Source organism: Ambystoma mexicanum, chromosome 9, assembly GCF_040938575.1.
Source record: "Ambystoma mexicanum isolate Mex_15411 chromosome 9, UKY_AmexF1_1, whole genome shotgun sequence".
In the NCBI taxonomy this organism is placed as follows: Eukaryota; Metazoa; Chordata; class Amphibia; order Caudata; family Ambystomatidae; genus Ambystoma; species Ambystoma mexicanum.
This window is the reverse complement of record NC_090931.1, coordinates 86275345-86288282: the sequence shown is the minus strand read 5'-3', so window position 1 is coordinate 86288282 and position 12938 is coordinate 86275345. Positions and strand designations below refer to the sequence as shown.

General features: G+C 47.4%; 1 protein-coding gene across 1 annotated transcript in view; it reads right to left on the bottom strand.

The window, feature by feature from the left end:
• Positions 1-2682, bottom strand: part of LOC138487263 (nicotinamide N-methyltransferase-like) — a 29552-nt gene extending 26870 nt beyond the window's left edge. The window contains exon 1 of the mRNA XM_069613889.1: positions 2511-2682. Coding sequence (XP_069469990.1) covers positions 2511-2682 — 172 coding nt within the window. The remainder of the gene's footprint in view (positions 1-2510) is intronic.
• Positions 2683-12938: the final 10256 nt, after the last annotated feature.

Genomic DNA, 12938 nt, shown 5'->3' with positions numbered 1-12938 from the left:
TATGCTATTTAATGTTAAATTGCTAAATTTGTGTAAAGTTTATTGTTTAAACTATAGCACAATAAATATTAAATTAAATTAAACTTATACTCTAGGGTCATTGCCCTTGATTGCTCCTGGAGGCTTCCTATGCTCAGGATCATTGTCCTTGAGTGACCCTGGAGGCATTCCTGTCCTCTAGAGTCATTGCCCATGAGTACCCATGGAGGCATTCCTATCCTCTAGGGTCACTGCCCATGAGTACCCCTGGAGGTGTTGCTGTCCTTAGGGTCACTACACATGAGTGCCCCTGGAGGCATCCCCATTGTCTAGGGCCACTGCCCATGAGTACCCCTGGAGGTTTTGCTGTCCTTTAGGGTCACTACACATGAGTGCCCCTGGAGGCATCCCCATTCTCTAAGGCCACTGCCCATGAGTGCCCCTGAAGGCATCCCTATCCTCTAGGGCCACTGCCCATGAGTGCCCCTGAAGGCATCCCTATCCTCTAGGGTCACTGCCCTTGATTGCCCCTGCAGGCATACCTCTGCCCTACGGTCATTGCCCATGAATGCCCCTAGAGGCATTCCTAAGTTCCAGTCTCATTGTCCATAAGTGCCCCTGAATGTATTCCTATCCTCAAGGGCCACTGCCCATGAGTGCCCCAGAAGACATTCCTATGCTCAGGGTCACTGCCCTTGATTGCCCCGGCAGGCATACCTCTGCCCTACGGTCATTGCCCATGAATGCCCCTGGAGGCATTCCTATCCTCTAGGGTCACTGCCCATGAGTACCCCTGTAGGTGATACTGTCCTCTAGGGCCACTGCCTATGAGTGTCTCTGGGGGTCTTCCCATGCTCTTGTTATTTCCTTGGTCCACACTATTCTGAAGTCATGCAGCTGCAGGTCCCCTACAGTGATATAACGATTGTAGAATTTGAATCTGAATGTCTTCTCCATTCATAGAGTAGGTGCTTCCCTCTGTTTCAATCACTGACATGGGCTCATGTTTGTTAATGGTGCTCACAACCTTTGTGTGTCATTACACTCCAGTGCATTTGAGTACATCAAGTCTATACAACCCCATAGTAACAATTGACCCTTGAAGTACGCAACCTCTTTTGTTTGAAATCAGTTGGTTGGAATTTCCCAGCAATTTGGCCCGTGATACGGCATTTCACAGCAATGACATCAGCATGAAGATTGGCCTATCATTCGCCATTAGTGTAGATACTGAAATGGAAATGACAACATTTTTCATAACTGTTAATATACATATCGTTTTATGTATTTATTTATTGTGAAATTGGTTGAAACACGCACTTAAAATAGAAAACACACGCAGGGTAAAATTAGATTCGGATTAATCGGATTAAAACAACTAAAATGAAGTAAATGCCCAAATCCCAATTTATTCTCCATTCAATTATACAGTCCTTTAACAATTTCTTTCAGTGCAGAGTGCAAACGACCACACAGTTTACCCGAATGGAATATTTAGCTGGATTGCACTATGCCAACCAAAAGAACTTCAATGCTGCTATTGTTAGGAGTGTTTCCTCTCCACTAACAACCTCAAAAATACTGTAGCATTGTTCACACAATCCGCATTCCAGACAACGCTATCAAATCCCATCTCTTCGCCCAGAGTGCTTCACATTGAATCAAAATGTGCTGTTGAGTCTGCAGATCGTTAAGGGACCCTCACAATTCACTAATTCACGTTAACTCTACCTCTCCTGTCACCATTAAGTTTCTCACCTTCTTAATCTCATCAGTTAATAACACACTTTGGCGGTATCTGAGAAATTCTTCTCGCCAGCATGGGTTGGGGAATCTTCTCAGGTACATGGAAACATATCCCATGGGCTTTGGGATGTTCGGGACGGGCTTACATAGATTGTATGCGCCAACTTTATCTGATGTGTTACACCAGTCTAGCTCTCCCAACTTCAACTTTGCCTTCCCAGGGTTAGAGATCAGCAATGCCCTGCTTACATTACATTCTCCAAGGCTATGCTCAGCCCCTCCCACAAAGGCTACCAACTAGGCGCACTTACCCCTTTCAAGAGCGGCACTCAGACCATTATACAGGCTATTAAGTAATGGGCTCAATATAAGCTTGCATTGAGCCAGCACTTTCCACTTAAACGTGCATGCTAATTAATTCAGCCCCAATTCTAGGCGAAGTGCAGTGATTGGCAGACAATTTGTCAGTGTCATCGCCTTCTTCCAAATAACATCATTTTCATAACTGTTAAAATAAATATAAAGCAACCTTTTAGACCTCCTTCACCCCGTTCTCTTTTTTTCAAGCCACCAGATTGCACTAACAGGGTTGTCTTTACATTGACACAGGTTTTAGATGCACTTTACCAAGAAATGTCTGGTGCTCAAATATGATCGGGAGGTCCTCCCTCATCTAGCATGCTACCCACTGTCACTGCTGTGTGAGGCTCTGGATTTGTGAAGCCAGACCTAGAAATGACAGCATACATCATGCATGGGTCAAGAGAAATGTCCACCAAACGTACCTGAAGAGAAGAGTTTGATCAAATAAGGAAATAGCTGGTCTATAGTATCATCACAGAATCCAGATCCTTTGCCAAAGAATGTTTCAAATGTCAACTTTCCATCAAGGTTTTTGTCGAGGAATTCTTTGAGGCTCAAGCCGGAAGACTTCTGCTCTAGTAGGTTCTTCTCCATCTTGAGAGCTATAATGACCACACTTGCTTGGCACATATATATAGCAAGAAACCTACATTTGAATTACCATCTTAAAGGCTTCTGTTTACACGTGTTTCTTTATTCTTCATTCCCAAATCCTTTCAACAGTCTGTGTCAATGTTTGTCTACAGTCACGAGTAGCTTTTTATTTCTTGCCAATTATGTGCTTTTTTTATTGCAAAGTACACATTTGTCACTGGATTGTCAATAATGACAACAGGCCAAGAATAAAACTGTTAATCTCTGTTTAGTTTTCAACATGAGGCCAATGTCATGGGAGAGGGACACAAGATGAGGATGGGAGTTAAAGGGCTTAGACAAACAAGAAATGTATTCTATTGTCCCACAAAATTGCAGTCTGCCAATCCTTTCAGTGGGTACAAAACAACACTTGTTGAAATGTTTTTACAAGGCTCGCCTTCAAGCCTGGTTGAAGGTCCAATTAAGAACTCCAATTTCTACCTTTTGTTTCAGTTTTCCTGGGGTTACCAAACCCTCTTCCAGTCCCTTGTGGTTCCAAGCGCCACTTCAGTGGGCCTGAATACTCTGGGGTCTTAATTGTATTGATGCTCTAGCACCGGGCACAGCTGGTGTCCAGTAACTCCAGGCAGTTGCCCATCATCTCAAACAGGCATGATTGCTGGATAGTCATAGAAAAAGGGTTACCAGACCCCTCCTCTTTCTGTAGTTGGAACTTACTCTCAGCAGTCACCCTCACATGGAAGCATAAAAGTTCCCTCTCCTCTGATGATGTTAGTCCTACTTAATCCTCCACCCACAATGAATGTCTACCCTGGACCAATCTGGCCAGCTGGAACTTCCCTATTAACTCGGGTTATTGGGTTCACCTGTCCTTTAGCCGCCTCCTCAGGCTTGATGTAATGGTCTTCCCCTCTTAGGCAGATGGGGAGCAGGTGCAAGTGGATCTAGGTCACCTGGCCTAAGCCCCGCCCACCTGGTGCCTTTCTGCCTGCCACTCTTTATCACCACTTAGCAAGCCCCGCCCACCTGGTGCCTTCCTGCTTGCCGCTCTTTTTCACCACTTGGCAAGCCTCGCCCACCTGGTGCCTTCCTGCTTGCCGCTCTGTTTCCCTACTTAAGGAGCCCTCCAGCCTCTTTTCCTTTGCAGATGGGGAGCAGATGCAAGTGGATCTAGGTCACCTGGCCTAAGCCCCGCCGACCTGGTGCCTTCCTGCCTGTCGCTCTTTTTCACCACTTAGCAAGCCCCGCCCACCTGGTGCCTTCCTGCTTGCTGCTCTTTTTCACCACTTCTGTCATGCGCAGTAGGAAGGTCAGGCACACCAGGCACACCACCTTACAGAACACTCATACCCTCGGGGACTCCCTGACACATAACGCAGCGAGAATCTCCAAGTCACAGTCAGCCCTTCACATGATCACGCTACCTGTGGTGCGAGGGAAGCGTCACCAACTTCCAGGCTCTGTCAGAGGGCGATATTATTTGTTCCCTCGTTTCCGCTGGCAACTGCCATGGAGATTGCGAGAGGGCTGGAGCAGGAGTAATCGACGACAACTACTTCAAGGTTCAAGGCCGAACTCTCGGTCACTTGCCCTGAACTCCGCTCATGTGATCAGGAGTCGGCAGATATAAAAGCGGCGCACTTTGAATCACTCGTCGCTTCACAGCTGTTTCGCGACACTGTTTGGCGTTTTCGATTCACGTTGGATTCATTTAGTTACAGATCTCAAGCTTACGGATTACGGACTGGTTTTTCTTGTTCCATGGATTTGGCGTTTGGTTTCTGTTTGGATTTACGGACCTTTTTGGACTTTAGCTAAACGTTTCACGGATTTATTAGATTACCCTTCTGCTTTGTCAAGTATTCTACGCTCTCCAGAGTTCCTCGAACTGCTACGTTACCACAGTGTTAAGAATACTTCCAAGAATCATCAGGTGGTAGCCAACGCTGAGTTTCTGGCGTCTTGGCTTTGAAGAATTACCGACGCTTCCCTGCACCACAGCCTCAGAGTTCCTGGCAGTTAGAATATCACCCTTGGGTAAGCCCTATTTCAATAACAGTTATGTTGTTGACAGTACTGTGCCTGTTTGTACTAATACCTAAATTCATTCCATAGCTCTGGGGTCCTCGGCGGCGTCTGGTCCTGCTAAACAACAACAACCTCCTGTGGCCTCAAGGCTCTCACAGGGAGTAGTTTTTCTTTCTCTCTGTGTGGAACTTGGGGACAGAGGCCCATATATTCTTCATGACGAGTCAAGTTACGACAGACTGTGAAGCCGCGGGTTGTGTTGAATATGGAGGCCACAGCCGACGACCCCGTGGCTGCATTGGTACAGGCAATCACAGTGTTGAGGGCGGATATGACAGCTGCCAATACCACCATACATCAGCGGTTAGACCTCATCCAAAGTACTCACATTCCCTTACCCACTGATGCAGAGTTTGGCGATTTGGCAGCGGTCCCACCAGCAGTAGCGCCACCTATCGTTCCCACGGCAGCACCTCAAGTTCCCGTATTGGTGCCCACGCCCTTTCCTTTGGCTGCTCCAGAAAGATTTCAGGGGGATCCCCGAAAGTTTCGTACATTCATAAACCAATGCAAATTGCATTTTCTCTGTAGACCTCAGGCTTTTCCTGATTCCACCACAAAGGCAGCATTTACATTATCTCATCTAGCTGGCACAGCTGCCGCCTGGGCAAACCCGTTACTGGAAAACAACAGTCCTGTTCTTTATGATTTTGACTTACTAGTCACAGAAATGTCTCAGGTATTTGACACATGTCACAAGGCCCAGTCCTGGGATCTTGAGTTATTGGAATTATCTCAAGGAAAGGGCTCACTCATAGAATATATTGCCCGATTCAATCAATTGGCCGCTGAGACCTCTTGGCCTGAAGCAAAGAAAGCAGTGGTGTTTTATAGAGGACTCAGTAATTCCATGAAGGACGCTATGTCTGTCATACCCGCCCACACAACATGTTGAACTAGTTGACCTCGCCCTACAGATAGACGCACGGCGTTCTGAATGTGAAAATGAAGCAGGGTTTCCTAATATAGTTCAGACCTCCTCTTCCACAGATACAGGTGGTACACCCATGCAAATAGGTGGAATCCGCAGTCCGATTTCCCAAATCGAGCGAGAACGCCGTAGAACAGACAACGCCTGTTATTATTTATTTATTTATTTATTTTAATTCTTGTAATGCGCCAACATGCCCGTAGGCCTCAGGGCGCACATAAAACTGGACAAAACAAACAGACACACATGGCAGAGAAAGAAGAAGGGTCAAAGAGTTATTCCAGATTGAAGAAGTGGGTTTTTACAGCACGTTTGAATACAGTGTAGTCCTGGATCTGCTGCATCTGGGCTGGGAGTTTGTTCCATAGAAGGGGACCTTGAGCGTCAAGAGTGATACCTCCAAATTTGGCTGTCCTGTATTTTGGATGCTTGAGAATAGTGGCAGAGGATGAACAAAGGTTCCTCGCGTTGGATTTAATGCTAATGCGGGCTGACAAATAAGTAGGCTATTATTGGGGCTTAAACGGTCATTTTGTAAAGACCTGTCCTCGGCGTCCCAAGACTAAAAATTCGGTTTTTCGGACTGCTCGACCCTAGATTCGAGGGCCGGATCGAGCAGTTCATCCACTCCCTCGGAAATGATACCTGCTTTTGGGAGGGTTAGGCCAGTGGTGGTACAGGCTACTTTGAAACCCACTCCAGATGTTATTCACACAGTTTCTATTGTTATTGATTCAGGTGCCACAGGCAATTATGTTGATATAATATTGGCTAAGTCATTGAATCTACCCCTGGTTACCAAGCAACACCCAGAACCTGTACATGCAGTTGACGGCACGGCATTGATTTCCAGTCCGATCAGACAACAAACTGCCCCAATCACCATGAATATACAGAACACCCATCAGGAAGTGATTTCCTTTGACTTGATCTCGACACCACAGTTCGGGTTGATATTGGGTATTCCGTGGTTGAAACAACATAATCCACTGATTGACTGGAAGTCTGGACATGTTCATTTTGAGTCAGAAATATGTCAAAATATTTGCCTCACCGCACCTGAAGGCATTGATTCACCCCCACGTGCTTTGGGGGCCATAGCACAACTCACGTTGAACGATGACACTTCTTCTTCATTATCAGAGCCACACTTGGAGGGGGCGGTTGTAACTGGCATTCCTTCTGAATACCAAGATTTTCAGGAAGTTTTCAATAAGGGTTCTTCTGAAATTCTTCCTCCGCATCACCCTTATGATTGTCCTATTGACATAATTCCTGATTCCATCATTCTTTCGGGGCACATTTATTCACTATCTCCCTCGGAGGACCAAGCTCTCAAGGATTACATCCAAAAGGCCCTAAAAATTGGTCACATACGCCCTTCTACCTCTCCAGCGGCCAGCCCTATTTTTTTTGTTCCCAAAAAGGAGGGCGATTTACGTCCTTGTGTGGATTACCGCCGCTTGAATTCCATCACCATAAAAAAATGGTATCCTATCCCTTTGATCACTCCATTGTTGGATAGATTAAGTCACGCCACTGTCTTTACAAAACTCAATCTCCGTGGTAGCATATAACTTGCTTAGGATTCGCCCCAGAGACGAATGCAAAACTGCTTTTTGTACTCGGTATGGGCTGTTCGAGTATGTGGTTATGCCCTTTGGGCTCTGTAACACCCCCGCCACATTTCAACGGTTCATGAACGAGATATTACATGATTTGCTGGATGTATGTGTAGCGGTATATCTTGATGATATTCTCATTTTTTCACAAAACCTAAAGGAACATGTGACACACGTCCACAAGGTTTTGTCCCGTCTTCGCCAAAATTCACTTTTTGCTAAACCTGAGAAGTGTCAGTTTCCTACTGACAGTGTGGAGTTCTTGGGATTCCATATTACGCCCGGGGGTCTATCCATGAATTATTCTAAAGTTCGTGCTGTGTTGGATTGGTCGAAGCCCAGTAATCTTAAGGCATTACAATCATTTCTGGGTTTCTCAAATTATTACAGGCGTTTTATTCAGGATTTTTCCTCCATTGTAACACCCCTGACTGCACTAACCAGCCCCAAAGTACCTTTTGTATGGCTAGAAGAACATCAGACAGCTTTTGACGCATTAAAGACAGCGTTTACCACTGCCCCCGTTCTGAAACATCCCAATCCAGAACTCCCTTTCATAGGGGAAGCAGACGCATCCTCATTTGCCCTTGGCACAGTGTTATCCCAGCATTGCCCTTATTCAGGTCAATTACATCCAGTGGCTTTTCATTCCCAAAAATGTTCCCCTACCGAAAGCCATTACACTGTCACGGAAAAATAATTATTAGCCACCAAAGATGCCTTTCAAGTTTGGTGACATCATCTATTAGGGGCCAGACATCCTATCACGTTATTCACAGATCACCGTAATATCCAGGACTTAGCCTCACTCAAGTGTATCAATAGCCGGCAGGTGCGGTGGCATTTATTCTTTGCGGCCTTCGACTTCCAGATCAAACATAGATCATGCTTGTCCCATGGAAAGGCAGATGCACTATCACGTTCTCCTGGCGGAGTCTCCCTACATGTTTTTCCGGAAACTCTATTAGACCAACATGTCATTTGTCTGTGTACACCTCCTTTACCACTACTGAAATTGATTCGAACATGGGTTCCACTACATCCTGAACAAGTCTCAGAGTGGAATCCAGTGTTTCATGATGGTTTAGCTTTCATCCAGAATAAATTATAGTTACCAACAGCAGAGACCCGCAACTTTGCTCTGGAATGGTCCCATGACAGTGCTATCAATGGACATCCTGGACAAAAGAGAACGTTGGATCTCCTTAAACGCTGGTGTTGGTGGCCATCCATGAAACACGATGTTGAGGGCTATGTGAACACATGTGCAATATGTGCCCAGTGTAAGCATCGTCGAGGGCGTCCAGTGGGCATTTTACATCCTTTGCCTGTACCCCTTCGACCCTGGCACACAGTGTCAATGGATTTTGTGATGGATTTACCAAGAACCAAGGGCTTCAACACAGTTTGGGTGGTGGTGTATTCTTTTTCTAAGCTAGCTCGATTTATTCCCTGTTCTGGCATACCGTCCACCCCAACCCTGGCCAACCTATTCTTTAAGGGCCTCATTACGACCCAGGCGGTAAGTTACCGCCTGGGCCGTGACTTTACCACCATGGCGTAAACTACGTTTATGCCATGGTGGTTGGCGGACTTACCGCCCCATTCCGACCTAGGCGGGGCGGTAAGTCCCCAATCCCCATTTACCCTTCCCCATTCCCATTTTTGCCCCATAGGGCATAATGGGAGTGGGGAAGGCGTTAATTACGCCACCGTAAATTACGGTGGCGTAATTAACTCCATGGTCCCTTAGCGCCATGGATTTTAACACCTGCTAAAAGCAGGTGTTAAAAGCACCATGGCGCTAGGGGACCTCGTAATCAGGCGGTAAGGGTCGGCGCTGTTAACGCTGCCGTAAACCCCTTACCGCCTGAGTTGTAATGAGGCCCTAAATCTATCTTCTGTCTTTTTGGGCTACCCACGGTTATCATCTCGGACAGAGGGCCGCAATTCACGTCTCGGTTCTGGCGGGCGCTCACAGGTCTCCTGGGCATTGAGTCCCGTTTCTCATCCGCCTATCATCCAGAAACGGATGGCCAGACTGAGAGGGTGAACCAGGCCATGGAACAGTATTTACGCTGTCTCATCTTACAGCACCAACAATCATGGTTAAATGTCCTACACCTTGCTGAATTCGCTTACAATAACTCTTTGCACGCCTCCACTGGTTCTTCTCCCTTTTATGTTCTTTATGGTCAACATCCCCGTACCTTGCCTGTTCCTGATTTCACACTTTCTGTTAATCCTGCTGCGGTTGCTTGTGCCTGTGACCTATCGGCTATTCATGCCCAGACACTCACTCATCTTCGCGAGGCTCAGGCGTCGGCAAAGTCTGCGGCTGATAGACAGAGGGCTGTGGCACCTTCCTATTCTGTGGGGGACAGGGTTTGGCTTTCTTCATGTCACCTTCGATTACCAGGGTGTCGCAAATTACTTCCCCGTTTTGTGCGACCCTATAGGATTTCTGCAGTGATCAACCCGGTGGCTTATCGCCTCTCTGTTCCCTCTTCCTGGAGCATCCATCCTGTGTTTCATACCTCCTTGTTAAAACCTTGCCCCGCTCCTACCCGTCTTCGCTCTGCCCCGGGACCCGTTTCTGTGGGTAGTTCTGAGGAGTATGAGGTGTCGAACATTCTGGGGTCCCGTGTGGTTAGGGGTGGTCTCCAGTATCTTGTGGACTGGGCGGGTTTTGGCCCGGAGGAGCGATGTTGGATTCCTGAGGCAGATGTCCATGCCCCGCGGCTGGTTTCTCGTTTTCAACTGGACCATCCAGCAGGCCCACGTGGTCGTGGGCCATTGGGGGGGGGCTCTGTCATGCACAGTAGGAAGGTCAGGCACACCAGGCACACCGCCTTACAGAACACTCATACCCTCAGGCACTCCCTGACACATAACACAGCGAGAATCTCCAAGTCACAGTCAGCCCTTCACATGATCACGCTACCTGTGGTGCGAGGGAAGCGTCAGCAACTTCCAGGCTCTGCCAGAGGGCGATAATATTTGTTCCCTCGTTTCCGCTGGCAACTGCCATGGAGATTGCCAGAGGGCTGGAGCAGGAGTAATCAACGACAACTACTTCCTGGTTCCGGGCCGAACTCTCGGTCACGTGCCCTGAACTCCGCTCACGTGATCAGGAATCAGCAGGTATAAAAGCGGCGCACTTTGAATGGATCATCGCTTCACAGCTGTTTCGCAACACTGTTTGACATTTTCGATTCACGTTGGATTCATTTGTTACAGATCTCAAGCTTACGGATTACGGACTGGTTTTTCTTGTTCCTTGGATTTGGCGTTTGGTTTCTGTTTGGATTTACAGACCTTTTTGGACTTTAGCTAAACATTTCACGGATTGATTAGATTACCCTTCTGCTTTGTCAAGTATTCTACGCTCTCCAGAGTTCCTCGAACTGCTACGTTACCACAGTGTTAAGAATACTTCCAAGAATCATCAGGTGGTAGCCAACGCTGAGTTTCTGGCGTCTTGGCTTTGAAGGATTACCAACGCTTCCCTGCACCACAGCCTCAGAGTTCCTGGCAGTTAGAATATCACCCTTGGGTAAGCCCTATTTCAATAACAGTTATATTGTTGACAGTACTGTGCCTGTTTGTACTAATACCTAAATTCATTCCACAGCTCTGGGGTCCTCGGCGGCGTCTGGTCTTACGAAACAACAACAACCACCTGTGGCCTCAAGGCTCGCACAGGGAGTAGTTTTTCTTTCTCTCTGTGTGGAACTTGGGGACAGAGGCCCATATATTGTTCACGACGAGTCAAGTTTCGACAACTTGGCAAGTCTCGCCCACCTGGTGCTTTCCTGCTTGCCACTCTGTTTCCCCTACTTAAGGAACCCTCCAGCCTCTTTTCCTTTGCAGATGGGGAGCAAGTGCAAGTGGATCTAGGCCACCTGGCCTAAGCCCCGCGCACCTGGTGCCTTCCTGCCTGCAGCTCTTTTTCACCACTTAGCAAGCCCCGCCCACCTGGTGCCTTCCTGCTTGCCGCTCTTTTTCACCACTTAGCAAGCCCCGCCCACATGGTGCCTTCCTGCTTACCACTCTGTTTCCCTACTTAAGGAGCCCTCCAGCCTTTTTTCCTTTTTAGATGGGGAGCAGGTGCAAGTGGGTCTAGGCCACCTGGCCTAAGCCCCGCCCACTTGGTGCCTTTCTGCCTGCCGCTCTTTTTCACCACTTAGCAAGCCCCGCCCACCTGGTGCCTTCCTGCTTGCCGCTATGTTTCCCTACTTAAGGAGCCCTCCATCCTCTTTTCCTTGGCAGATGGGGAGCAGGTGCAAGTGGATCTAGGTCACCTGGTCTAAGCATCACCCACCTTCTTAGTCCTGCCTCTTCCTTCCTGCTCTTAACTATTAGATCAAGGGCGTCTCTTGCCAGGGTGTCTGCAGTGAAGGGCAGACGAAGAGAAGGGCAATTCCTGTTTGGACCTGTTCGGACCAGTAGGACAAAGGGCGAGACCCCCTGCTCAGACAGCAGGTAAGCATGCACCAACATGTGTTACCCCCTCTGTCCGCACAGGTCATCCCCACCCCCTCTAGTCCCCATGTGATGTTCCCATGTGCCCCCCCTCTCGCACACAGGTGTTGCCTGTTTTGCTTGGTTCTTCTACCCTGCTCCCCCTCAACCTCCTCCAGCCTACTTCTGCAGGAGTCTGTCCTGACACATTCTGGTTTCACCATCACCGTCTTGTGGCCAATGCTGGATTTGACTTTTATGGACTTCATTCGTTCACGGTGCGTCACTCTTTCTCAACTCTCTTGCTGGACTTCCTTTGCATCTTGTACTCATGGTGGCCCTGAATCATGCTGTTCCCATCTTCATATTTTATCCTGGATTGTAACATTATGTGTTACTACTGACTTCTGCAATTGTATTCGCTCTCCACTCTTGCTTCTCCACTATTTTTGACTGCTTACTCTCTGTTCTCTCCTCCTTTCCCTTCTCATTTTTCCTATCTCTTCCCCTCACTTTCTTCTATGCACTTACTCTATCAGATTTTTCCCTGGACCTAATATGCTAGCAACATTGTCTGTTTCCTCCACCCTCCCATTGCTGTTTTTTCCTCCCCACCCCTCCTCCAGCACTATCTGAAATGTTGTCAGGCCTAGTATGATAGTCGCTTGTTTTGTTCCTCCCCTCCCTTTCTGCATCCCTCTCCATCACCTTTTGTTTTTCTCCGGCTCTACCAGATATGTCGTCAGGCCTAGTATGGTAGTCACCTGTCTGTTTCCATTTCCTTCCCACTCTCCCCCTCCCTTCCTTATCTATGTCTTAGCTCTTGCACTATCTGAAATGTCATCAGGCCGAGTATGATAGTTAATTTCACATCCTTACTGTTCATGGCCTGTAAGAATGGTATTGTATTTTCCCTTGTTCCCTCCCTTGCCTTGAAGCGCTTTAAAACACATTGTGTATAGGCGCTATATAAATAAACTATCATATCATATCATATCATTAGGGGCACTTCTCTCCCCCAGCTGCCTCTTATTAGCTGACTAATGGCAGGACCTTAGACTGCTACTCCAGGAACTACCTCTGCAGATGGTAACCATTCTCTTACAAATCAAAAGACATTTTAGATGCTACAGCTTCTCCAACAAAAA